Genomic DNA, 25,400 nt, shown 5'->3' on the forward strand with positions numbered 1-25,400 from the left:
CATGATCACCCATAGGTTTCCATGGCTGAATGGAGATTTGAACCTTGTTCTCCAGAGTCCAGTTGAACTCTCTCATAGTCCAATGCTCAAACCACTACACCACACTTGCTCTGGTGGTGCAGTGCTTAAATGCCTGTACTACAGCCACTCACTCAAGGATGTGAGTTCATTACCAGCCAGAGGCTCAGGCTCGACTCAGCCTGGCATCCTTCTGAGGTCACTAAAATGAGTACCCATTTTTGGGGGGCAATTGGCTTATATATTTTAAACTGCTTAGGGAGTGCTTAAGTGCACTGATAAGCAGTATAGAAATGTTCTTGCTATTGCTATTGCTGCTGTGCATATCCTCAGAGCACAGATTGGATATATTACTTTTTGGGCTACCATTCCTACCTCCTAGCCAGCACAGCCATAATAAGCTAAATAAATACTTTTGAGGCTAACTTTGTGGGAAAAGGTAGCATAAGCTTTTGTAGATGTAGTTTACTTCCTCAGATTCAGACCAAGTCATAAAAAGTTTATGATACAGCTTCTTTCATAGTTAGTCTCAAAGGTGCTACAAGATCCCTTTGCAGACTGATATTCTAAACTAACACAGCTATGTCTCTGAATTCTAAACACAGTAAATATTATTTAGCATCAGTGGTATGGCAAACACAGTAATTACATCCTTGCCCAGAAGCCTCCCTATTGACATTGGCCTCTGGCCATCCTTATTGGGAGGTTCTAGGTGTTGCAGTCCAAAAAGTACAATTTCCAAGGTCAGAGGTTCTTTTTACAGGTGTTTAGGAAGGGTTTAGGGTCTCTGTACCAGCCCTGAACAGACAACCCATCTTGCTACCTAACACAAAGAACAAAATGGTGATCATTTGCCATCACATGATCATGTCCCTTTCCATTATACACACAACTGAATCTCACTGCAACTCAGGTACTAAGAGTCCTTCACCAGACTGGGAAACTGCAAACTAGCTTATGGGGTGCAGGACAGACTGTGTGCCACTCAGCTCTTTTCTCCAACATCTTGCAGTTGTTTCCTAATGCCTGGACATTGCTCTGTTTAATAGCAGGACTGGGCCTGCATGCCTGCTCTCTCATTTTATACAGCAGAAGGGCTGCACCTCCCACTAGGCTTGTGGCAGCTAACTCAAGGTGACATGAAAGGGCAACAAATTATTTAATGTGTTATTATTGTAATTTTGTGGGAGGGTGGAAATATATTTGTGGGATTTTGTGTTTCAAAAGGTGCAAGACAAATCTTATTTGGAAACTTTTGAGACCACAGTTATGTATTACAGTAGCACATCCCATCCTGCCACCAAAGTTATGATACATACAGTAGTCTCTCAGTACAGCACAATAACTTGGGCCAGGCCTGCTCTTCCTTTAAAAATTCTTCCATATTAAAATTTGTCAGGCAAACTCCATCCTTCTGGAACCCAGTCAATTAAAATGTGTATTTCAACAAGAGTCCTCATCCAAGAGGATTGGGCAGCCAGCTGATATAAACTGAAAGGAAGGGTACTGTATTTTATTCTCTCCTTTGTTTTTACATTAAATTCTATGCTGCTTCAAACAGCTGCTGCAAGCTGTTATTTCAATCATTATTTAATTATGGGTTTGTTTTTGGCTGGAATTTACTGGTTTTGTAAGTTGCTCTTGATGGGATTTTTAAAAGCTGCCTTCAGGGTCCTGTGGCAGAAAATGAATGGATATGTTTCAAAATGTCTTTCATCCATTCAAAAGCAACCACTCCCATTGTGACTTTAGAAGGGATTTTCCTAAGAGTTGCAGTCTAGACTTGTTTACATTTGCATCATTATTATTATTATATTATTATTATTATTATTATTATTATACTTGGTTTAAAATTCTAGCTTATTGTTGTTGTGTGCTTTCAAATTCTAGCAACACATTACTAGAAACCAAACATTTAATAGATTGCAATGTTCTCATTTGATTCAAGTTGTGGCCTGCCATCCCTTTGACCTCTACCGCTGCACTAGCCCAGATGGAGGAGCCACTGATGCTGGCCAGAAGGCCCATAGTCCCTCTGGCCCCAGACGCCGCCTCCGCCATCAGCAGCAGCTAAAGCAACCGCCTCCATGTTTGCCTGTGCCAAGCTGGCCACTGGTTCCCCTGCATTGATGTGTATGGGATCAAGAATCCTTTATAGACCAATTTCTGTATCAGTGTTGTCTAGGCCGGAGGTTAGGACTGGAGAGGGCAGTACACCTTTCCTTACTGGGGCTCAAAACATAGGCAGTCACCTAGCACTAAGGGAATTTCAAAGGAGTGCTATCAGCAGAGACATTGACACTGCTGCCAAATTTATTGGTGCTGGTGCTGCCACAGTAGGAGTGGCTGGTTCTGGTGCTGGTACTGGAACAGTCTTTGGAAGTGTAATCATTGGTTATGCAAGAAATCCTTTTCTGAAGCAGCAGTTGTTCTCCTATGCTATTCTGGGATTTGCCCTGTCTGAAGCCATGGATCTCTTCTGTCTGATGGTTGCTTTCTTGATCTTGTTTGCCATGTGAGGATACCCTTTCATACTTTTGGCATTAATGAACTACAATGTGATTCTATGAACTTCACCTCGGTAAAACGTTTATCATGGAAATGTATGCTACTTCCAAAGCAGCTTAATTAAAGATGGTAATGAGTTGTTTTTTAAAAAAACTATTTGATTCAAGTTGTTGCTGACTTATGGCAACCCTAAGTTGAACCTGTCATGGGCTTTTCTTGGCAAGATTTGTTCATAGGAGGTTTGCCATTGCCTTCCCCCGAGGCTGAGAACATGTGACTTGCCCAAGGTCACACAATGGGTTTCCATGCCAAGTGGGAAATCGAAAATCTACCCTATAGTCACAGTTAGAGTAGAGTAAAACTGGGGAGAGGAAAGTTACCTTTCTCACTGGAGAAAAGTGGAGTATAAATATTACAAATGTGTATATAAACTAATTTTCAGCTTCTCATCTCTAGACAGATTACATAAAATATTGCAACAATATTCCAAAACATAGTTAGTATCACTCTTGGAGTATTTAAAACACTTCACATACTTTGGACCAGATTATGTGGTGTAGAATGTAGCATAAACATTATAAAGGTGAAACTATGTTGCATCTGTCCTCTCGGTTTCCTTTGAACTCACTGTTTAGTCACTGCAGCCTCAAAAGCCATTGAGTGGAGAGTTGGTGGGGAAGGGATCAGAGAAGTGTCCAGCTGTGTCCCCAGAGCCAGATGCAGATTAGTGATGATATCGTCCATTGCAATCTGTTGGAGTCCTCTGGAGATGTCAACAGATGTAATCATTCTATATCTGAATATGTACACTTGTATAGGCCAGGAACACAAGCTGAGAGATCGTGGATGTTATCAGACAAGGGAAATTGGAAGTATAATCCAATGGCAATCCGAACGCAATCATGAGGTTTAATGTTATTGCGTGATAGACTACCACATGCAATTTCGGGCATTGGGAAGTCAGTCCGAACGCAATCATGTGGTTTCACATTATTGCATGAGAAGTGATCGCATGCAATTTCAGGCAATGGCAAGCTATTTTTGGGCAATGAGAAGTCAGTTCAAACGCAATTCGAATTCACATAAATTCGCTGAACTAGCGCATTCACATGAATGTGTTCTGGCCCCACTTTCTTTTCATTCAAAATAAGAGAAATTCTTCCCATGTGATAAACTCCTGTGACTTGCCTAAGGTCACCCCAGTGGGTTTCCATGGCTGAGTTGGGATTCAGTCACTGGTTTCCAGAGTCATAGTCCAATGCTCAAACCATTACAGCCACGCTGGATGTGGAACATTAATTTATGGAAGACTTATAATATCCTTCCATATCACCTTTTGTACTAAATCCGAATACATTTTGGAAAATAAACAAATAAATTGAATGTTTCATTCCATGGGAAGATATGCTGTTCTAGTGCTTGACTCCATAGGGAGGCTGGTTGTCCTAGTGCTGACAAACTTTCCTCTCCCCAACCCCATAGAACATTGTTCTTTCAGTGTTCCTTACCTCTAGGAGAAATCCAGGCCATGAGAAGGATGGAGTTCTAGTAGCTAAATCTGCACCAACAGAAGACCATAGGCATTTGGTCATGGCTATTATTGGAATCAGGTTTCTATTTATTCACAGTATCCCAGAGCTGGCAGGGCAAGGACAAGAACACTATATCATAGTGAGTAAGCCATAAAAGTGCAGACCTCTCTGGAGTATTAGTGATACAATCTTCCCAGGAGGATTTTTGCTGTTCTTGGAACATTCAGATTTATATAGGAGATTATTACCCACACTGACAAACACATAAAGTATATTTTTCACGAAAGCATAGATTCATATTTGATAGATATGCATGCTTTTTAATGTGTTATACAGCATGCCTCCTATGTTGCCGCCCTGCAAAAAGTGTAGATGCAGTTACTGGTAAAGTTGGTAAGCCAGGAAAATGAGGACTGTCTCAGGCAAAAAGGTAGTTTTTCTGTCTTGGCCCTGAGGATGTTTTTTCATCACTAGGACAGCTAATTTAATGGCATCAAACCTTGTAATAGCATTCAGTTTATGGGCTGGTTTTTAAAAATGGACTGAGTAGACAGGTTGTTATGTAGCATTACTTTATGGAAAGCTATAATGCCATTAAGAGCCAGCATAGCATAGTGGTTGAATGTTGAACTCAGACTCTGGAGATTGGGGTTTGAATCCTCGCTTGGCCATAGAGTCCCACTGTGACCTTGGACAAGTCACACTCTCTCAGCCTCAGAGAAAGACAAAGGCAAACCCTATCTGAACAAGGAAACCCCTTAGAGTCACTATAAATCAGAAACTATGTGAACATACACAACAACAACAACATGCTATAAGTCTAGTGCCTGCTTGAAATGCAACCCTAAACTTCATAAATACATCACACTATTGTTTCAGTAGAACATAAATCCACGTCACACATTGTGAAAAATAATGCAATAACAGCTTGTGTGTTGGCGGAAACAGTGAATTACAAATGACAAAGTGTACTTCACTGACCCATTGTTTGACTCCTTACTAGTAGTCACATTATTGAGAGGCAGAGTGGTGTAGTGGTCTGAGCAATGGACTATAACTCTGGAGATCAGGATGTGAATCCCTGCTTGGTCATAAAGACTCACTGGGTGACCTTGGGCAAGTCACATTCTCTCAGCCTAACAGGGGAAGACAATGACAAATGTGAACCAACCCTGCCAAGAAAACCCCATGACAGTGTCGCCATAAGTTGGGAATGATTTGAAGGCAAACAATAACAAGGAGCACATACCTGTGTCACACATTGTGAAAAACAATGCAATAAGTGCTTGCTTTAATACGTATTAATTCATACGTATTGATTGATTTAATACATATGTGTCTTGCTTGTTCTTTTAAACTGATGTTTGTTTTAACTGATGTGCTTTTAACATATTTGTTGGTCTGCTGTCGCTCCCCACCTCAGTCCATGAGGAGAGGTAGGAAAGAAATAACAACAACTATATCATCATCATCATCAACATCATCATTTTTTACCTGCCTCTCCCCAGGAATTGAGATAGGGAACACCAACAGACCAACAAACAGGTTAAAAACACAATATCAGCTGAAACATACATCAGTTTAAAAGAACAAGCAGGACACATATGCATTAAAACAAATAGTGTTGTTGTTGTTGTTGTTGTCTGAACCAGTGAGTTACAAATGAGAAAGCCAGAGGTTTCATGAATAAGGAATTTGCTGGGGATAATTAATCCTGAGGTATCCAACCCCAAAGTGAGGTCTAATAGCCCTCATCAAGGAAGAAGGGCCAAAGGCAGGCTTAATGCTGAACAGAGAGAAAACAACAAAAATGACCACTGAGGACCTTTACAAGTTCAACCTACTAGACAACGAAGCAATATAAATAGTAAAAGAATCCCCATCCCTGGGATCATACATTGATAGAAATGCGGACTGCAGTCAGGAAATCAAGAATGGGAAGAGCGGCTATGAAAGAACTAGAAAAGATCCTAAAATGCAAAGATAGACAACTGAACACAAAAGTTAGAACAATACAAGCCATTGCATTCTCTATTACTATGTATGGATGTGAGAGCTGGACAGTTCTCCAGCACCACATCTCAAACAAATGGAAAAGAGTGCAGAGGATCCCATGGACAGTCAAAAGGGCAAACAAATGGGTCCTAGAGCAGATCAATTCGGAAACCTCTCTGGAGGCCAAGAGGACAAAATTGAGGTTGTCGGACTTTGGACACATCATGAGAAGGAAGGACTCTTTGGAAAAGAGCATAATGCTGGGAAAGGTGGAAGGAAGGAGGAAGAGAGGAAGGACGCAGACAAGATGGATGGACTCTATTAAGGAGGTCATGGGTTTCATGGGGTTGCAGCAGGAATCAAGCAGAGCAGTGGAGGACAAGGGTTTGGAGATGTCTTGTCCATAGGTCGCCATGAGTTGAGATTGACTTGAGGGCAGTTAACAGCAGCAGCAGCAGCAGCAGCAGCAGCAGCAGCAGCAACAACAACATAACAAGAACTCTCCAGGATTGTTGGGAGATCATGGCGGCCTGCTGCTGTCTGTGTCCTTTGCCCGTCTCCATCCAATGGCGGAATGGCTGCCTTGGGAACCGCAGGGAGAGCCTGCCCTGCGGACGCCCTTCTCCGTGGCGCTTGGCTCCTGGGGCCGGCTTTCCCGGCTGTTCACTAGCCCTCCTCGGGGCTCGGAAGGCGAGCGAGGCTGGCGGGTGAGGGGCTGACTCCTGGCCTGGCTGGCCGGCCTCCTGCCCTCGCCGGGGGCGACCTCCCTTGAACCCAGCCTCAGGCGGCTCCTGGCGGCCCTTGTCCCGGCCGAGGCGGGGCTGCGGGCCTGGCTTGGCTTCCCTGCTGCTTGGAAGGAACTCCTCTTGTCCCTTGTTCCTTTCTGGCTCTGTGAAGCTGGGAGTCACACACACACACGGCCCCAGGCGCTCCTGCCCCCGGGCGCCAAGAGCAGGCCTGGGTTCGAATCCCTGCCATGTCACACTCTCTCAGCCTCAGAGGATGGCCAGGGCAAACCCACTCTGAAGAAACTGGCCAAGAAAGCCCCATGATAGCTTCGCCGCCTTAGGGTCGCCATAAGTTGGAAAAGATAACAAGACTAACTTGGGTGTGCATGTGAGTGAGTGTGGCAGTGGTTTAAGTCTAGGGTTGTGACCAGGTTCGAATCCTGGCCACGGAAACCCACTGGGCGCCCAGAGCAAGGCCCCAGGGCAAGCCCTCTCGGAAGGAATCTCAGCCAGCAAAGCCCAGCAGGAGAGGCTGGCATTAGCGGCGCCCGAAGAAGGAAAGGACTCGGAGGCACAACTGCGGTGGAGCCCTGAAGCGCCGGTGAGGCGAGTGGGAAGCCCGAGGTGTCCTCCTTTTCCTGTCCTCAACGCCAACCTTCTCTCCAGGAGGGATTCCAAAACGTCCTCCATTGACAGAGAAGCACGGGAGTGTTTGGGGCTTTTGCCCGCCTTGAATCCCACTGTGGAAAGAAAGCCTTGAAAGACATAAATAAAGTAAAACAAAAGAGGGAGTGTTTGGAGGGTGTGTGTGGGAAAAGTCCTCCGTGCTGAGCATGGCTGGGAAGCATGGCTTTACATTTCTAGGAGGGTTTTTTTATTTTTCTGTGGTAAAGCTTTTCTGTGGTACCCGCCTTCAATCCCAGTGTGGGAAGAAAGGCGGCATAGAAAAGGCGAGAGGGAAGCCATTGAAACAAATAAAACAAAAGAGGAGGGAGTGTTTGGAGGGTGTGTGTGGTGTATGTCCTCCATCTACTGAGCCTGGCTGCGAAGCACGGATTGACATCTCTACACTTTACATTCTTGAGCCTTTCCTGTGGGAAAGGTCCCTCCCTTTCCCTTGCATGCCCCACTCGACGGGGCAGCCCTTCTCCTCCTTTGCGGCGAGGAGGAGGAGGAGGAGGAGGAGGAGGAGCCCAGTGGCCCCGCCGCAGCAGCAGGTGCAGGGAGGACTTGCCCGCCTCCCTCCCTCCCTGCCTGCCTGCCTCCCGCCTTCCTCCGTCGGGAGCCGGGCAGAGCTTGGAGGAGGGACGAGAGCCAGTAGCGTGGTGCAGAGGGTTGAGTGTCTCTGGAAAGACCAGGGTTCGAGTCCCCACTCAACCATGGAACCCAGTGGGCGAGTCACACCCTCTCAGCCTCAGAGGATGATGGCCAGGGCAAAGTGAAGAACACTTTGCCGGCACACAGCGGAAGAGACAAGGAGGAGGAAGAGGGAAAGGTCCCCTCCCTGCCATGGGGGCTCTCCTCCGGCTGGAGCCCTGGCCTCTGCTCCTGGCGGGGCTGCTCCAGCCCTCCTCCGTGGCCGCCCTCCAGGAGGCTGCCATGGCCGGCCTCAGCCCCAGCCCCGCAGCCCCAGAGACCTTGCCCAGCACTGGCACCCCCGCCGGCGAGGAGACCCGGCTCCACGTCTTCACGCTGGATTACCCCCACGTCCAGGTCCCCTTCGAGATCACCCTCTGGATCCTGCTGGCTTCCTTAGCCAAGATCGGTAAGACGAGGGCCGGGGCAGGAGGAGAGCAAGCAGAGCCACCCAGAAGTCCCAGGCTGTCCTGCATTTGGCACCCCGGGCTTGGCATTTGGGCCCTTTGCTCGGAATGACAGTATTTGCCCATAGGGCAAGTATTGTGCAATGATCCTCTATGGGCAAGTACTGTCACTTGCTTTAGTGCATCCCTATTGAAACCCACTGGGGGACCTCACACTCTCTCAGCCTCAGAGGGTGGCCAAGGCAAACCTCCTCTGAACGCATGATCTGGCCAAGGGAAAAGAAAACAACAAGAGGATACTTGAAGGCACACAACAACAACAACAACAACAACAGCGACTTTATTTATTTCGCACTGGGTGGGTCCCATAAAGGTATACACTGCGTTGTGGGCTTTGGGTGTCTAGAAATCTAGTTTAACCAACAAACACCAAAGATGAGGCTAGGAAGTGGGAAAGGTGAGTGTGAAACCTGTTGGCAAGGGCTCAGAAAGGCAAGAATGATGGGAGCTGGAGTCTGGAGGAGCAAAGTTTGGGGATCCCTGCCTGCTGTCTGGGGATGATGGGATCAGGAGTCCAAACTATCGGGAGGGGCCCCTCCCCATGGTTTGGACTCCTAATCCCATCGTCCCCAGACAGCATGCAAGGATCCCCAAACTTTGCTCCTCCAGCTCCCATCATCCTTGTCTGATGGCCAAGGTGGCTGGGGCTTATGGGAGCTGGAGTCCAAAACAGCTGGGGAGGACCAAAGTTTTGTGGAATGACTGGACATTGATGGGTGTTGTAGCCCGGCACATCTGGAAATCCAGGATCCCCCCCCCCAATCTTTTAAACAGAGGCTGGATGGTTATCTGTCGAGGATGCTTTGATGGAGAGTTCCTGCATGGCAGGGGGTTGGACTGGATGGCCCTTGCGGTCTCTTCCAACTCTATTGTTCTGTGATTCTCTGCAGAAAGAGAAGTGTGATTTTCTAAGCCCTGGAGCAAACTTTTCCCTCGCTGACTTTTCACATAACTGACCAACTCCTTCACTGAGGCCACCCCTTGCCCCCTTCCAGGTCCCCCTCCTCATCCTTGTGGTCAGATTAGGGCAGATCACGAAGTTGTATTGAAAACACTTGGGCTCCTCCAATTCAGAGCCTTCCCCTGTTTGCATGATCAAGATTTCTCTCTCAATACAATTTGTTGCTCATAAAGCAATCGGGGCGGATTCCTTCTATCACAAAGGCAGCATCACTTGCTCTTGTGGCCGGAGAAACATCTCGAGATAAGGATCGGGTGTTGGAGGATTCCTGCATAATAATATCTTTCTGATGTGCAATCGGATCCCTTTAGCCCTGGCAGGTTTTGTTATCTCTTCTGTAGAAGCAGAACAATTGTAAGTAAGTAAGTAAGTAAATAAATAAATAAATAAAGACTTGGGAGGGACTGAGATTCCTGTTCTCTTGAAGAAGGGTTCGTGTTTGTTGCACCTCAATTACTTTTATTTTATTATTATTATTTTTTAAAAAAAGATTTCATCTAAAAACATCTATTACAGCATCACCGATGGCAGTGCAACTCAAGGGCAGGTCTTCCAGCCATTAGCTGTCACTCCATTGGGACTTTCCTGGAAAGAAAGAAAGAACACAAATGTGGTGCCAGGCACATTAGGAAAAAAGAAAAGCTAGTTTCCAGACATCAATAGCCTGAGGAGCACTGTCCTGTAGCACACATATGGCCTTGTTAGAACCATAGGATCCTAGAGTTGGAAGAGACCGCAAGGGCCATCCAGTCCAACCCCATTCTGCCATGCAGGAAATCTCAGTCAAAGCATCCCCAACAGATGGCCATCCAGCCTCTGTTTAAAGACCTCTAAGGAAGGAGACTTGTTGTGTGACTTTGAGTTGATCCCTAAGGGGTTTGCTTGGCAAGATTTCTAAGGCTGAAAGAATGTGACTTGTTCAAGAGGGTTTCCATAGATTCAATCCCTGGACTCCAGTGCTGTAGTCCAATGCTCCAGCCACTGCACCACACATATTGTAGAAATTCTCACACTAGTACTGCATTCTTTCCATTGCTGTTACCTAGTTTTGTTGGTCACCTCTAACTACCCTGTGGTTTAATGGTTTGAATGTTTGACTATGACTCTGGAGAACAGGGCTCAAATGCCCAGTTGGCTATGAAAACCCACTGGGTGACCTTGGTCAAGTCACATGCTCTCAGCCTCAGGGGAAGGCAATGACAAACCTCAGCTGAACAAAGAAAACCCCATGATAGGTTCACCTTAGGGTTGCTGTAAATTGGAAACAACTTGAAGCCAAACAATAAGAAGTAGTCCCGTTCTAATATCATCATTCCTTTGTAACATCTGAATGTTGAGAATGTATTTGATTTTTACACTGAAACAAATGGAGCTTAAAAATGCAAACTATTGCACATGTTTTCATGTACAGTAGGTGTTCCCCTGAAAATTACTTATTTGGAGGTAATCTGATTTAGTACATGGATGAGATGTGTGATACCGGTTCTAGTTTTCTGATTCTATTTTTCTCTTGTGACATGTGTTTTCTGTTGTGATATGTGTGCAACAATGTGTCTGTGTATATTTTTTCAGTCTCATGCCAACAAAAATAAGAAGAACAGTAACAGAAGAAAGACACAGGGACTTGTCAATCGCATAGAGTTTTGAAATTTTCTTCCTAAAGAGAATCTTTCTGTTGTGCAGAGTGTGTTATTTTGTGCTCTCCTTTATTAATGACCCTGAGGCTTTGAGAGCTCCCTCCTGTCCACCCCACACTCCTCACTTTACAGATTTTCTCTTGGGTCATTTTGTTGACTTATTTTGTAATAGGTTTTTTAAATCATTTTACATTTTAGCTTTTGCAACTGTTTTGGTTTTATATTGGGAGCCACTCTAATACCTTTTGTGTTACAGGGTGGAATATTAATTATTCTGAATAAGTAGAATAGTAGAATCATAAAATTGGCCGCAGTGGTTGGTGGTCTCCTCATGAGGTGCAGCAAGCAATCTGGGATGCTGCCTGGTACGGTCCTCACTCCCCGCACCCTCAGTGCCCAGAGGTAGATAAATGTCATCTCAGGAGGAGAGCCAGTACAACTCATACAGCTGCATACACAGCACAAAAGCAGCTTCTTTTACTCCAAGCTTAATATTAAATAAAAGCATCATGGATATATTTGCTAACATGAAGCTATAGCAGTTGGTTCACCAATGATAACCACAAGCACAAGGTTGTTATGAAACCGGTTCTTGCTTTCATACATGGGCTAGATTTAAAATGGAATACATTTAATTACATTTTAATTGTCATCTTTGTGAGTTTTTAATCGTATTTTTGTAAGTTTTTAATTGTAAATTTTTAGATTGTAAGCCGTTTTGGGTCCCAATTTTGGGAGAAAAGCAGGATACAAATTAATGTAATAAATAAATAATAGATGAATGAATGTGGGAATTATAGCCTCCAAAGTCACTGTTTCCAGGCCCTAATTCTGCAGTCTTATGTAGGTCAACTCAGACCTCAGTGTAGTTTACTTTTTATTACTGCATGTACGGCTCCTGTTCATGTAGTGGAATTAGTTTTTACCAATACAGTGAGAACACATGTGATCATGACTGCAGTGTGGTTTATCTAGTAATGTACACTTTCATTTTACCTTCATGTAAAGCACACAGCAAAACAATTTATTGCAGGAATACTGAGTCTGTACTAATTCAGGCCCAGTAGTATGTGAAGGCAGGAATAGCAAGATCCAGAAAACCATGACTATTTGACTAGGAGGGACAATAGTGTCATCTGCACTCAAGCTTCCTCTGAGCTTAATCGCATTTCTTTCTCACAGTAGCAGGTGGACAGGGGAATGAGTTTTATCAAATATGATGTATTGACCTGCCCTTGTATAGCCAAGTACTTTGTGATGGCTTGGTCTTGAGTGGGCAATTAACTCCTGTCAGCTTTGTCCTGATGGAGATGAAAATATGAATCAAACGATATGGATCAAAACAGCTGTCATGGATCCAAATAGATGATATGGATCAAAAGGATCTCCATTTTTGGACAATCCTGGGATGGTGGCAGCAATAGTGACTGCCATTATTAGAACCTGCACTCAGGACAGGCAAAAGGAATTACTTCTTCACCAGTGCTTAAATTTTCTTCGTCAAGATGTGGTGAGACCCATCAGTTTAATGACTTTAAAGGGAGATTAAGGAAAGCTATGATCCATAAGGCTGTCATCACATACATGAGAAGTAACACAGAATGTTGACCTTCAAATTCTGTTAGACTACAACTTCCAGCAGGCCTAGCCAACATTTCCAAGAGTGAAGAATGCAGGGAGTTGCAGTCTGACAATAGCTGGAGAGCTGCACTTTGGGCATCTCCTATACACACTGGCCCAGGAGTAAAGTTTCATTTAATTTAGTGGGTATTACGTTTGGCTGTGTGGCTTGAATAGTTCTGAAACTAACTTTTCCTCATGGTGTTCTATGTGGACAGGCATAGGATTGTGCTGAGAACCTCATAGTAATCTCAATAGCTACTGTAACACTATAAAAGTTCAGGATTGTTCTGTATGACCATAATATCATATAGTCATAATGTTTACTACCTCCAGATTTAGTGGCGGTATGCCAGTTGCTGAGGTGCAGTTAATGGTTTCTCATGTCCTGGTTGTGGGCTTCCAATTGGGAACTGTTTGATTACTAAGGGAGGAAAGATACCAGTCTAGAAAAGTCTTTGCCCTGTACCAGCAGAGCATCTTGAAATAAAAATGGCACTCTGGTATTCATTTTTTCTTGTTCAATTTCCATTGATTCATGCATGATCTGAAATTTTATTAATAAAGATATACATTGAAAAGCATTGAATAACAGTATAAATGTTTCCACATCGTATAATTAACTTGAACTAAGATGTAAGCAGATTTCTCTTCTCACCAGAACTCTGGAGGAAGACTACCTGTATTACAGTGTGAAAGAGTTTGCCACCACAGGGTAGTTTCCCTACCTGCAGTTTCGATTGTTCTTGATTCATATATTTTTTCAGACCATGCTCTGTAATAGAGATCTATTCTTCTATGCTTTTATAGCTCACAGTGATGAGTGGTACATTATAATGATATACTCTACCCAATGGCTGCCATAATATATGGTACCACTTGCAGTACACGGTATACTATTATGGAATATCACTCATCATTGTAAGCTATAAAAGTCCAGAAAAACAGCAATAAAAAAGAGTTCACAAGACAATGCTACTTGTCAGCTTTCCATGCTTTACATAGGAAAATATGTCAATGATTTTTTCCCTAGGCATCTAGGGAAGGCAGTCATAAAATTATGGCTTTTGAAGAAAAGTCTCTCAATGCAATAAAAAGTGTCATTTTATGATGTACCTCAGAACATTGCAACTTATGATTCTATTAGGTGAAACTTCAACAGTGAGCTATGAATATATGGCTCTTTGTCCATAAACAAGACCTTTAAAACTAGTTGGGAGTGCTTTGCTTTCCTTTTGCTTTAGGCAGCTATGTCTTCAGTTGTTCCCCCTGTGTTAAATTTGAATTTTTGAAATGTGACCTTAATGCTGAGGTTGAACCATTGCAGCTTGGAAAAAGAACACTGAGATATAAAAAAAGTACAAATAGTGGGAGTAGGCAACCTAACAAAACTATAATTGAAGATAATCCTTTCCCAGCAGTCAATCCTGTTGAGCTTCCCAACAGAATAGGGTTGCAGTTGCATCCATTCTTACTTGGGGATGTGCTCCATTTAACACAGCAGGTTTGACTCCCAAGTAAACATGCACCAAACATATTTTGTTGTTGTTGTTGTTGACCCTGATGTTTCAGAACCCAAAATGTCTGTGAATCAGCCTTCTTTGGCTTTATTAAACACAAGCAATGACAATGATTCAGAGCTTCTGGACCTTCATTACTGCTTTCATAGGCTTCTCAGATGAATTTAGATTTTAGCACTTGTGAGTCTGTGTCATATAGACCATCCGTTTCCAACCTGTAAACCTCTTCCTTAATGATAATGAGAAGTAGTGGCCTTTTAAAAATAAACTTCCATTACTTTGCCTGAGAGCTACAGAGGAAGTTAAAGAGGAAATGTGCACAGAGCAATCAAAATCACATTGTATTGCCAATGAAAAGAACTTGATCAATGATGTCTTCTTGAAGTGCAAAATCCAAACTGTGTTTCCTTTCTTGTCCCAGTAGGTGGATGGCCATCAGTCTGTATGTGCCAAATATGCAAACCACAGTCTTATGTTGCCACCCCCATTTATATCCTGCATCACACAAAAAAGTTAACCAGGTTTTAACTGGATGTAGATCTTTAAATATTCCTTTGGTATAAAGCCTTGAGAGAGGATCCAGTGGAGGTTTTTTTAAACTGATTCAATAGTTTCTGTCCAGTGGAAGATGGAGGATGCCTCCTCTTCTTCCAGCCCCCTCCCCACACCACTGTGTCTTCAAAACCTGCTCCAAAACTATGGAAACCCTCTGGGTTTACAGAAAGTGTAGAGGAGGTGCTGTGGGAACTGTAAGGGTGTTAGGTGGTGGTAACCATTTTCTCCCATTTTGTTTATGACACTTGAACTATGTCCATCTTGACCTAAACACCTCAAGCATTTGCTCATATGATCATGCTTTGAAAGTCTTATTAATCTGGGTTCATTTTATATGTCCTTTCTGGTATGCTGGTACCTTTTTAAAGGAAATTATGATAGAGGAAGTGTTACCGAACACCTGTGAGATACCCTTAAGTTAAAGGCAGATAGTTGAAATCCCTAGTCCAAGGGCATTCAGATCTGCCTTCAGAAAGTACTCACAGGTCAGTTCAGGGGTTGCAGCACCATGGAAAGCTCTAAGTGTATAACTTCAGCCAAAGCATTATGAACCCCTCCACCCAGTTACCCCTCCCAAGCTTTAACTCAGTGTGTGAAACATGTGACTCATTAAAAGCCATTCTCTATTAAAGTCAAGCACATGCTACCTGGCATTATCCCTACATCAATAGTAGCTAAGGTGGTGCAGGAAGTACTGAACTGAACTTTTCAAGTATATTCGGCTCAGGGAAAGGAAGGATTCAGTCTTGGATTCTTCAGGACCCTGAACACTAGTTACAATATTAGTACCAGGAATCTGGTCTACTTAACCAGTGGTATAGCAACCTTATCCTTGCTTGGCATCTCTGACTCCAAATTCAAGGCCAGGGCCTTGACATATAGCTGTAATCCAAACAGTCCCATATCAAAATTATCCCCAAATCCTGGTTCAGAAAATAACAAGAATTCTGAGATCTAAAGACTTCTTTCCATTCTCAGACATGACTGAGAACCAGCAGAGAATTTTGCCAGCAGAAGGAAGAAACTGATTCTGCAGAATATCACCCAGTGTTTCTGAGATTTTGAGGTGACCAAAATGCTGAGGAGAGGGGAGAGTAAAAGAAATCCACTTTTCACTCTTCCACTGATAGAAGTGTCCCATGAGTAGAACTTCTACCATCCCTCAACATTGGATAGGCTGATGAGAGTTGCAGTCCAACAACATCTGGATAAGCAAATGTTCCTCATTCCAGTTTGAAGGAGACAAGTCAGAAAGCTAGAAAACAACTTTATTGTCTGCTCAACAGGAACAGAACAGCTCTTGGAAACACCACTAGATACACCAAGCACCAGTATCAACTGGTGGCAAAAGCAATGACTCTACCCACATTATGGGGGAAATATTCCCCTGAGCTATAGATTGGAGCCAGGAACATTTTTGTGGCCCTCAAGATGTTGGGATACCATTTCCAGTAGTGCTCACTTCTGGCTATGCTGGTTAGGGCTGGTGGGAGTTATAGACCTCTGGGAAGCCATGATTTCCCCACCTCTGAATTCTGTAGAAGACCAAAATGATTTTATTTTGGTGGCCCTTTTTGTTTATCTGCTTGCAATTTGTTTGCTTCTGAATATACAGGTGTTTGTGTAATCTGGATTTTAATTGTTATCTTGTCTTTGTACCATATTGTGTGATTATTTAAAATCTGTTGGTGCCTTGAACAATCCTTCAGTCTAGTAATCTAGTGGGAAACTCAGGGTAAAATAAGTAAATAATTTCAGGGAGAATAGTGTAACATTAGTTTATTTCTTATGCACAAGCTAACTCTCTCTCTCTCTCTCCCCCCCCCTCTGTTTTTTGCTTGCTTCTGAAGGTTTCCATCTCTACCACAAGTTGCCCCATGTAGTGCCTGAGAGCTGCCTCCTTATTCTGGTTGGATTGATTCTAGGGGGGATTATATTTGGAGTACAAGAAATGTCACCACCAGTGATGAAGAGTGATGTTTTTTTCTTGTATCTTCTCCCTCCGATTGTCCTTGATGCCGGCTATTTTATGCCAACACGCCTCTTCTTTGAGAACTTTGGTACTATTTTCTGGTATGCAGTTGTGGGAACTCTCTGGAATTCCTTTGGCATTGGCATTTCACTCTTTGCCATTTGCCAGGTTGAGGCCTTTGGCCTGACTGACATCACTCTCCTGCAAAGCCTCCTCTTTGGCAGCTTGATTTCAGCTGTGGATCCTGTGGCAGTGTTGGCTGTTTTTGAAAACATTCATGTCAATGAGCAATTGTACATCCTAGTTTTTGGAGAGTCACTCTTGAATGATGCTGTAACAGTGGTAAGTTGCTTTTAAAAAATCTTTTGTCACTTTAAACTCTTGAAGTCCGAATTCCATTGTTAATCCTATCTTTAGTAGACCCAACTGAATTGAGTTGACTTACTTTTCAACCATTTCAACCAGTTCCATTCTAGTTGGGATTAACCAGTGCAGTCCTTGCAACTTCTTATATTTCTTTCAGCAATAAAAGTCATAGAGCAGAATGTTTGTGTTTAAGAACAATCCCTATTCCTGCTCAATCTAATTGCAGGAGAAATACTTATAATACATGCTAATGGTTCTTCTCATTATTTTATATATTCTATAAATTTTTCATTCAGTTTCCACAGAAAGCAGAAATATGAAGGTGTGAGATAGGGATCATTGGCACAACCTGACACATGGGATAAGTATCACAGCCTGGAGTTCAAATGAATATTACATTGAGATGGTTCACATAGCAGTGTCTCATTGTGGACACTTGCCTGCTTAAAAGTGCTCTGAGATTATTACTTTATGTAATTCATCTTGCAGCCCTTAGATGGGAGCACAGTTTAATCATTAACTGGATTGGTTTTAAAAGATGATATATGTCATTTACCTGAGCAATCCATTTCCATAAGTGACAATTGTTACACAAGGGACGTTATTAGACCTTGGCCTTCACTCAGTTTTCTTTTGAAAAGTCTTTGTTTGCATTAATCAGTTCCTGCTATAGCAGCTAAATTACTATTTTATAAACAATGTCATCAGTCCTCTCCCAAACATACATAGATAGCCCTTGGAATCCTTTTTCTTTCTTAAATGCATAGTATTCTTCTGCTCAAATAAAGAAATATCCCTCTTTTAACTTTCATATACTTGTCTCAGAGCATGGAAAATGCAGAATAGGCAAAGTAGTATCTTTTACAGAATCTCTGTTGGCACAAGATTCTGATAGCCCCTTTGAATAAGGGTAATCAAAGATTTTGGATTACTTTCTGAGGCCCAAAACATATGGGCCAAAAAGTGTGGCTTCCAGCTGCTTTGTGATTTGCAGACGATGCAACATGATCGGAAGCCGCTCTGAGGATTCCGGCAAAAGAAGCAGCAAAAAGCCGATCCTGGTCAGTGGCCCATCTGAGACTGTGGTAATGGCCTGCTTTAATATGGGACACCCAGTTGCCATGGTCCTTGGCCGAGCTGCCAGTCTGCTTTGCCCTGATATGCATTTAAACTCCTCTTTGCATACAGTGCCATAAGGTACTTTTGTGTGTGTGAGAGAGACATATCAGATAAACTCCACTCCCTTTAAAAAGCCTGGACCCAAACTGCATAGGGCTTTATAGGTCATAACCAGAACTGTATCTTGAAACGGATTGGTATCCAGTGGAGATATTGTACTAAGGAAGTCATATGCATGCTCAGCACACTGAAGCCAGTCAAAGATCTGCAAATGATGTACAGTACCATCAAACTAGCTATTTGAGAAGAAAATATTGAAGGCCAAATTAGATCTTCACTAGGTACATAGGTTTCAAGTTTACCTCTTTGTCTTTTCTTAGTGAATTGAGGACTTGTGTGCATGACTAGAAAGCTTACTGGTATAAAGCTCATAGAAATGGGAAGGAAACCTTTTCCTGCCATTGGAACCAATGAAAACAGTTTTCTTATGCATTCTAGCTTCACAGTGGTGGCACTTTGGTTCTAACTGTGCTGAGGAAAGAAACACATGCTTCTCTTCTGATATTCCATCCCCTGCTAGACTTGTAATGTAATAAAGAAAAGCAAGATATGTAGATGAATGCCACCAGTCTAATGTGAACCTACATAGTGGAGCTTTGTAATAAAAGAAATATCATAGTGAAAATGTTGATGCTCCACCCAACATTTTATCTAGTTATTGTTGTTGTTGTTGAAGCTGAAACCTTTTAAATTATCATTAATCATCTCACAATGGAATTATGCAAGGACTATAACAAGTCCTATGAGAAATTTTCACATAGTTTTCAAACCATTCATGGATACACTGCTGCTCAGGGATGAGTTGCAGTAGAAGTAAACCGCTGTGTCCTCATTTCCTCACTCCTTGGGTGATGGGCGGTGGAGGGAATTACTCAGTTATGAAAAGATTTTGTGAGGGTCCACTACAATATGAACTAAACAATGTGTGTTTGCACCTAATTGCTAGTTCAAACTGAGGTAGAGACAATGAGTCAACAGCTGAATGCAAAGCCAACCCTTGTGTAAAGTCAATTAATTTAATGGCTGCATTTCATTTGGCATTAGCAATTGGATTTAGGCTTCTGGCTGTGTACATATTTAAATGTCATATGTGAGTCCTGACTAATTGTACATGGAATAGGAATAAAACACCCACTATAGTCTGCTAATCCAGGATCCAGTCTTGTATTGAACTGGTTCTGCTCCTCTCTGCATTCCTGTCTCCGTTCTAGAACAAATTATCTTCCACATCATCCTTTCCTCCAGTATTTCACAGATGACAACCAGGACACATATGGCCAAAGCAACATCAGAGTGTGACCAAAATGGTATAAATTATTAATGAGGAACCCTCCCCTCCAAAGAATGTGGAAGTGGCTACAGCAGTTTGCTTTTCCCTGAGTCTGCAGGGAAGGGAAAGATTGTGCTACCCCTTTCTCTCACTGCTGAGTTAATTGAGTACAAATTACTTTTGTACTTTGAACTCAGTTTGCAGTGATTGAAGTAAGCTGAAAACCTAAAGGGTGGAAGTGGGAGGAAGAGAGAAAAATTGGGATATTTTGAAAGCAGCTGAAAAAGTGGATGGCAAAGGATTAATTTGGACTGTCCTTGCCAAATTGTGAAAGTTGAGGAAGCCTTTTTTAATACACAGCATGAAGTTCCTTGGATGTCTTGATATTTTGTGTTGTATGGAGTAAAGTTGTGAAGGCAATGATGATGTTTAGTGTTGGAGATGATTAAGGTAGTCTGATCAGTGGAATTAAAATGAATATAACTATTTGCTTAAGAACAATCAACATCTTTTTATGAGTTATCTGTGGGATGGGCAATATCTGGTTCTCCAGATGTTGCCAGACAGCTCCTATCATTCTTCACGAATGGCTATTCTTTCTAAGGATGAGGGGCATCTAATAACATCTGGAGAACCACATGGCTCTCTAAACCTGCCTTATAGATTTTTAGATCAATAACACTTAGCTAACAGCCAATGCTTTGAGATTAGTTGTCTTCATAATAACATGAATCTTCATCAATTGAATGTTCTGTTAAATTAAAAATAAATAAATGAAAAAGTCTAAAAATCTTATCGATTGCTCACTATACACTATATGTGATCTAATAATATACTAGCAGATTTTACCAGTTATGCTTTGGAGGCTTATGAAATATTTATAAAATGTGCTATTATTATGTTGAGAACATAAGAACATAAGATAAGCTTTGCTAGATCTGACCAAAGGTCCATCTAATCCTGCATTCTGATTTCTCCAATGAACAGATGCTTCTGTGATGATCAGCAGTAGAAACTATACTACACATTTATTTATAACATGTGTGTGTTTTTGTGTTTTATAAAGAAATTTAGATATATATGGCTTCTCCAGGAAATTTAAAGCAATGGACAGTAAAATCATAATCACATACAAACAAAACATAATGACAAACATTATTTGTTAAAAAGATAAAAAACAGTTTTAAAAGCCAAAGGTTTGTCAAACCAATGCAGATTTAACTTCCTGGTGAATATTAAATAGGGATGGAACTACCCTGACCTCATGTAGGAGGGAGTTTGACAACTGAGGTGCTAATTCAGATAACATCTTATCCTGTGTACCCATTCACTAACTTCACTGGATAGTGGAAAATGCAACGGGACTTTTAATGAAGATGTCAGACCAGACAGGTTCAAAAGGCAGGAAATAGTCTTTCAGGTATCTTGGCCAAAAGCTGTTTAGGTTTTTATGTGACAGAATCAGTGTCTTGACTTAGAAACAAACTCAAAGTAGTGGAACTGGTTTGGGACTAGTGCACACCAGACAACATCCTGCTTGCTATATTCTGCACTTGCTGTAGCTTCCAAACATGTTACAAAGGCAGATCCACGTAGAGTGCACTGTGATAGCAAAAGGTCCTTAAGGCACAAATAATAAATGGTCAGATTCTTGTATCAACTGAAGATGAATAAGTGTTGCCCGATCCTCTAGGAGCAGCAAAGAGTTAAACAACACTCCCGAGCCATAAACCTGGTCCTACCCAGGGAGTGCAGCTCCATCAAGAAAAGTTTGTAAAGCTACTAGGCTGAATTGTCTACTAACCAACATCAGTCTCATCTGGACTGAGCTTTAGGACCCTTAGGAAGCTTCCGATTACTAAAAATGGCTGCTGAAGTGGCTTACAGGACCTGGGCTGCATCCAGGATGGACCTGGGTAGCAATTTGGTGACAATTTCTGTGTGATAGGACCCGATTCCCTCCCGAATTAGCATTCAATTTGGGAAAGGTAAGCCGGAGTTTTAACCCCATGTGATAGGGTCTTCGTTTGTTCACCTCCATCCATATCTAGACAGATTCATGACTGACACATCCTCCATGGAATCAGGGATGGACAGGTATTCCCAAAATACAGATGAGACTTAAACCCAAACTCTATATGACATATCTGAGCAGATTCATGCAAGTATATAGTGTTTGATATTGAGCTTTAAAAAACCCCATAAGATAACTTTTCAGAACTGAACACTAGTAGTAACAAACCTGCTGTGAGAGTTTCACAAACACAACCATAATCACTGAAAACAATGCTGTCAAGAATCATAGCCACTAAAAATTCTGGAAGGCTACCATGTTTTTTGATAATAAATATTGTTAAAAATTCCAAGAAGAACCACCACATTATCTTTTACTCTTCCTAGTTTAGATCACATACCAAGGTGACTAAAGCTAATTGTGTCCCCAGTCAGATTTATTTCTTAGCTTGGTGATTTTGTGTAGATATCATAGCCTGCACAGCTATGATATCATAGGTATCATAGCTGCAGATGTCTTCTATAAAAGACTTCCATAAGTAGATGCTCCCCAGTTTTGTTGAACTGAATTTTGTATTGTTATTAATTCAGAAGAATTTGATTACTCATTGTTTCTTCTTTTCAGTACATTTAGCAGTCTGTGCCTATTATATGAGAGCATATTCGACCACTTTAGGTAGCAGAAGGTGGGGAAGTATGCTTGAATGTTCCTTCTTCCAAAAAGCACACACAAAGGTCTAACATCAGGAGATAAAATTCCAAGAACAGTCAGGCTCCTGCATCATCAGACATAGCTAAAATGACTGAGCCCCTTCATTGTAGCTATTTCTGCTGAAGCTAACCACCCAAAACCTACGTTGTAACCAGGTAGCACCCCAGCTAGAGGGTTTCCAATACACTGTGGATTGGGTCACTTAGAAATTATGATTGCAGCTATCTTTGTGTTGAGTAGCACATTGAGATAGGTAGATGGAGAGACGCCTCAGGGTCTTGCCAGAACTGCTTGTTGCAATGTGCACTGGGACAGGGAGAACACTATCATTTCCCTGTGCTGCAATCTTCAGCACCTCAGGCGGCTGCCACAGTGCAGAACTAATGCAATTTGATACTGCTTTAATTGTTATGGCTCCATCTTATGAAATCCTGGAACTTGTAGTTTGCTGTGGCAGCAAAGGTCTCTAACAGAGAAGGCTAAACATCTCACAAAACTACAAATCCCATAATTCCATAGCATTGAACTATGGCAGTTAAAGCAATGCCAAACTGCATTAATTTTGCTGTGCAGATGCAGCCACAGGCACCATTTGGTTGGGCTGCTTCCTGGCTTAAGAGGTAGGTTTTTGGGGTCATGTCTGGTCATCAGCAACCTGAACATGAATCCCCCAAACAAAAAGATCATAAATCCAGGTTATGATCTCATAAATACTGTACTTGTAAATACTGAAAAGGGGAATGGAACAAGGAAGTGAGCAAGCTGCTTTAATGTGAGATGGGAAAGCATACCATTCTTTGCCCCCCGCCCCTTGTAAGACATTCTTCTAAAAGTAGGATTTTTTTCCAATAGGGATCATTCAAACATGCAGTTCTTCACCTGCAGACTGAAGTGGTGCGATTCAGTGACTGCTCCATTCTGCTGAAAATAAACTGCCCTAATGCCTAAATTTAATGGCAGACATTTGATAGGAGGAAGGAATGCCTGGGGAATGGAACAAGGAAGTGAGCAAGCTGCTTTAATGTGAGATGGGAAAGCATTGCTCAGAGTCCATTTTCACTCCTGTGCAGTAGATTTAAATCCTGTGCTAAAGTGCTTCAAAGCAAAGGCTGTCTGGGGCTTAAATGTTTTGCCCTCTCTTTTTGTTTGGCAAACTGCCCTCTAATTAAATCTGTTGAAGTAACTGTAACTATAACTTGTAACTTCATTGTTTTTTTATACTATTATTGTTTAATTCTGTTTTAGTACTGGGTATGGGGGGGCGGTAGGTCTAGGGTTTGATTTTTAACTTCATTGTAATTGATGTATTTTATTGTTGTAACCCGCCTGGATTCTTCGTGATTGGGCGGGCTATAAATAAATCTTTATTATTATTATGTTATTATAGCCATAGGCCATCACAATTAAAAACATAAAAATGCAAAGTACATATAAAAGTACAAATCAATTAAATGTGACATTTATGGTTATCAAACAGTGGATACATGGGGGCAGGAGTAAGATTTACAGTAAAACTTTCTCTTTTAATATAATGGGCACACTAATAAAGTACACAATAATTCAAACAATAATTCTAGAAATCAGGGCAAATTTTGCAACCAGAATTGTAGATAAAATATCACTGCCTCCTAGCACTGTACAAGTGTGTTCTAGGGTGATTCTATCTGACAAACAATTGAAGGTGCAGGTAAGCAAATTATGCCGTGGTGACTTTTTTGTTGTTGTTGAGATTTCTGGTGAAATTTCTGTATTTTATTAGGATATTTTATACCATACAAATCATGCCTTGGAGATATAATAAAAACATTGGGCAGCTTAATAAATAATGGAAGATACCCTCAATTTCACCACACTCATAGTTGCAAAATCTTTGATGAGATGGATATTATTAATCTTCTGCTTAAGTAAATGGATGCATCCTTCTGCTGTATCTGTTATAAAAGTTCTGCTTTTTTTTTTGCAGTCTAATTAACATTTTCATGGTGTGGTTTCTGCATTTTCTTTTTAAAAGTAATTTATTACCCTTCCCTTTCTTCTCCAAAGCAGCATCAATAAGATGAAAAGATCATTCAGTTTTTAACCAATGAAACAAAATTTGGTTTTATGTCCCCACAAAAATAAACTGTGGTTAGTTTCTGAAATCAGACTAACTTCAAAGTATGGTTAATTATCATAGCTTGTTTGTACAAACCAGACCAAGTTGTAACAGCTCCTTCTAACCATTATTACCATAGAGTTGTAAATTGTGAGAGCAGAGGTTTATGAAGCAAATCTTCACACCTGTGTATGGAAAGCCGTCATATACACATTTTGCTCTTTGAGTCAGGATGCATTCATATTTTTAAATGACTATAATACTGCAGAGTACACGTGTGAATTGAATCAAGGACATCATATACGTTAAACTCATCTATAAAGAGTGAGATATGTAATGCATTGTATCTGCCACTGGAAAGGGTGCAAGAACACATACAACAGTATATTCTGGCTAGTATTATCTTAAGTTCTTTGAGTTGTTTGGTACTTGAGTAATTCTTATTTTGTAATTGCTTTTCATTTATATATTTTTAATGTTTCAATATCTCCCTGGGATCCCTTGTGGTTAAAGGCTGATTTATAAAAGTTCAAGGTAAATATATATAAATATACATAATATCCTGGCCCTTCGTTATTTAATGTTTTACTTTCATCAGAAAACTTGTCTTTCAGAGATTAATTGCTTCTCTAATTAATACGATGAGTGATAGGCCATTTCCATTGATGCAGCCCCATAGCATTCAGTTATACCAGCCTAGTATCAATAGTCTTCAAAATGCCCAGTCATTCTGTCAGAGGCATTGCCTACACGATTGGAAGCCATAGGCCAACAACATCTGGTGAATTGGCAGTTATAGGCCAACTTTACACACTCCTGGGATTTTTAGTCTGTTGAGGCACTGGTGATCTCTGGCTGAGCATTCTAAATACTGCTATTAAATGCAAACCCCATGA

At 41.7% G+C, this 25,400-nt stretch overlaps 2 protein-coding genes across 2 annotated transcripts in view; both read left to right on the top strand.

Annotated features, from left to right (window-relative positions):
* The first annotated feature begins 2,105 nt into the window (after positions 1-2,105).
* Positions 2,106-2,537, top strand: LOC121926653 (ATP synthase F(0) complex subunit C3, mitochondrial-like). Its single transcript, XM_042459812.1, has one exon. The coding sequence runs from the start codon at positions 2,106-2,108 to the stop codon at positions 2,535-2,537; it is 432 nt and encodes a 143-aa protein (XP_042315746.1).
* Positions 2,538-8,077: 5,540 nt separating this feature from the next.
* The window catches only part of LOC121924726 (sodium/hydrogen exchanger 2-like), a 47,769-nt gene continuing 30,446 nt past the window's right edge, over positions 8,078-25,400 (top strand). Inside the window, exons 1-2 of the mRNA XM_042456088.1 lie at positions 8,078-8,546; positions 16,748-17,211. Coding sequence (XP_042312022.1) covers positions 8,291-8,546; positions 16,748-17,211 — 720 coding nt within the window. The 5' untranslated portion in view covers positions 8,078-8,290. The remainder of the gene's footprint in view (positions 8,547-16,747; positions 17,212-25,400) is intronic.

The sequence above is a fragment of the Sceloporus undulatus genome, chromosome 3, assembly GCF_019175285.1.
Source record: "Sceloporus undulatus isolate JIND9_A2432 ecotype Alabama chromosome 3, SceUnd_v1.1, whole genome shotgun sequence".
Taxonomy (NCBI): domain Eukaryota; kingdom Metazoa; phylum Chordata; class Lepidosauria; order Squamata; family Phrynosomatidae; genus Sceloporus; species Sceloporus undulatus.

Coding starts and splice junctions, on each gene's coding strand:
- LOC121926653 (XM_042459812.1), top strand. CDS start 2,106: ATGTTTGCCTGTGCCAAGCTGGCCACTGGTTCCCCTGCATTGATGTGT.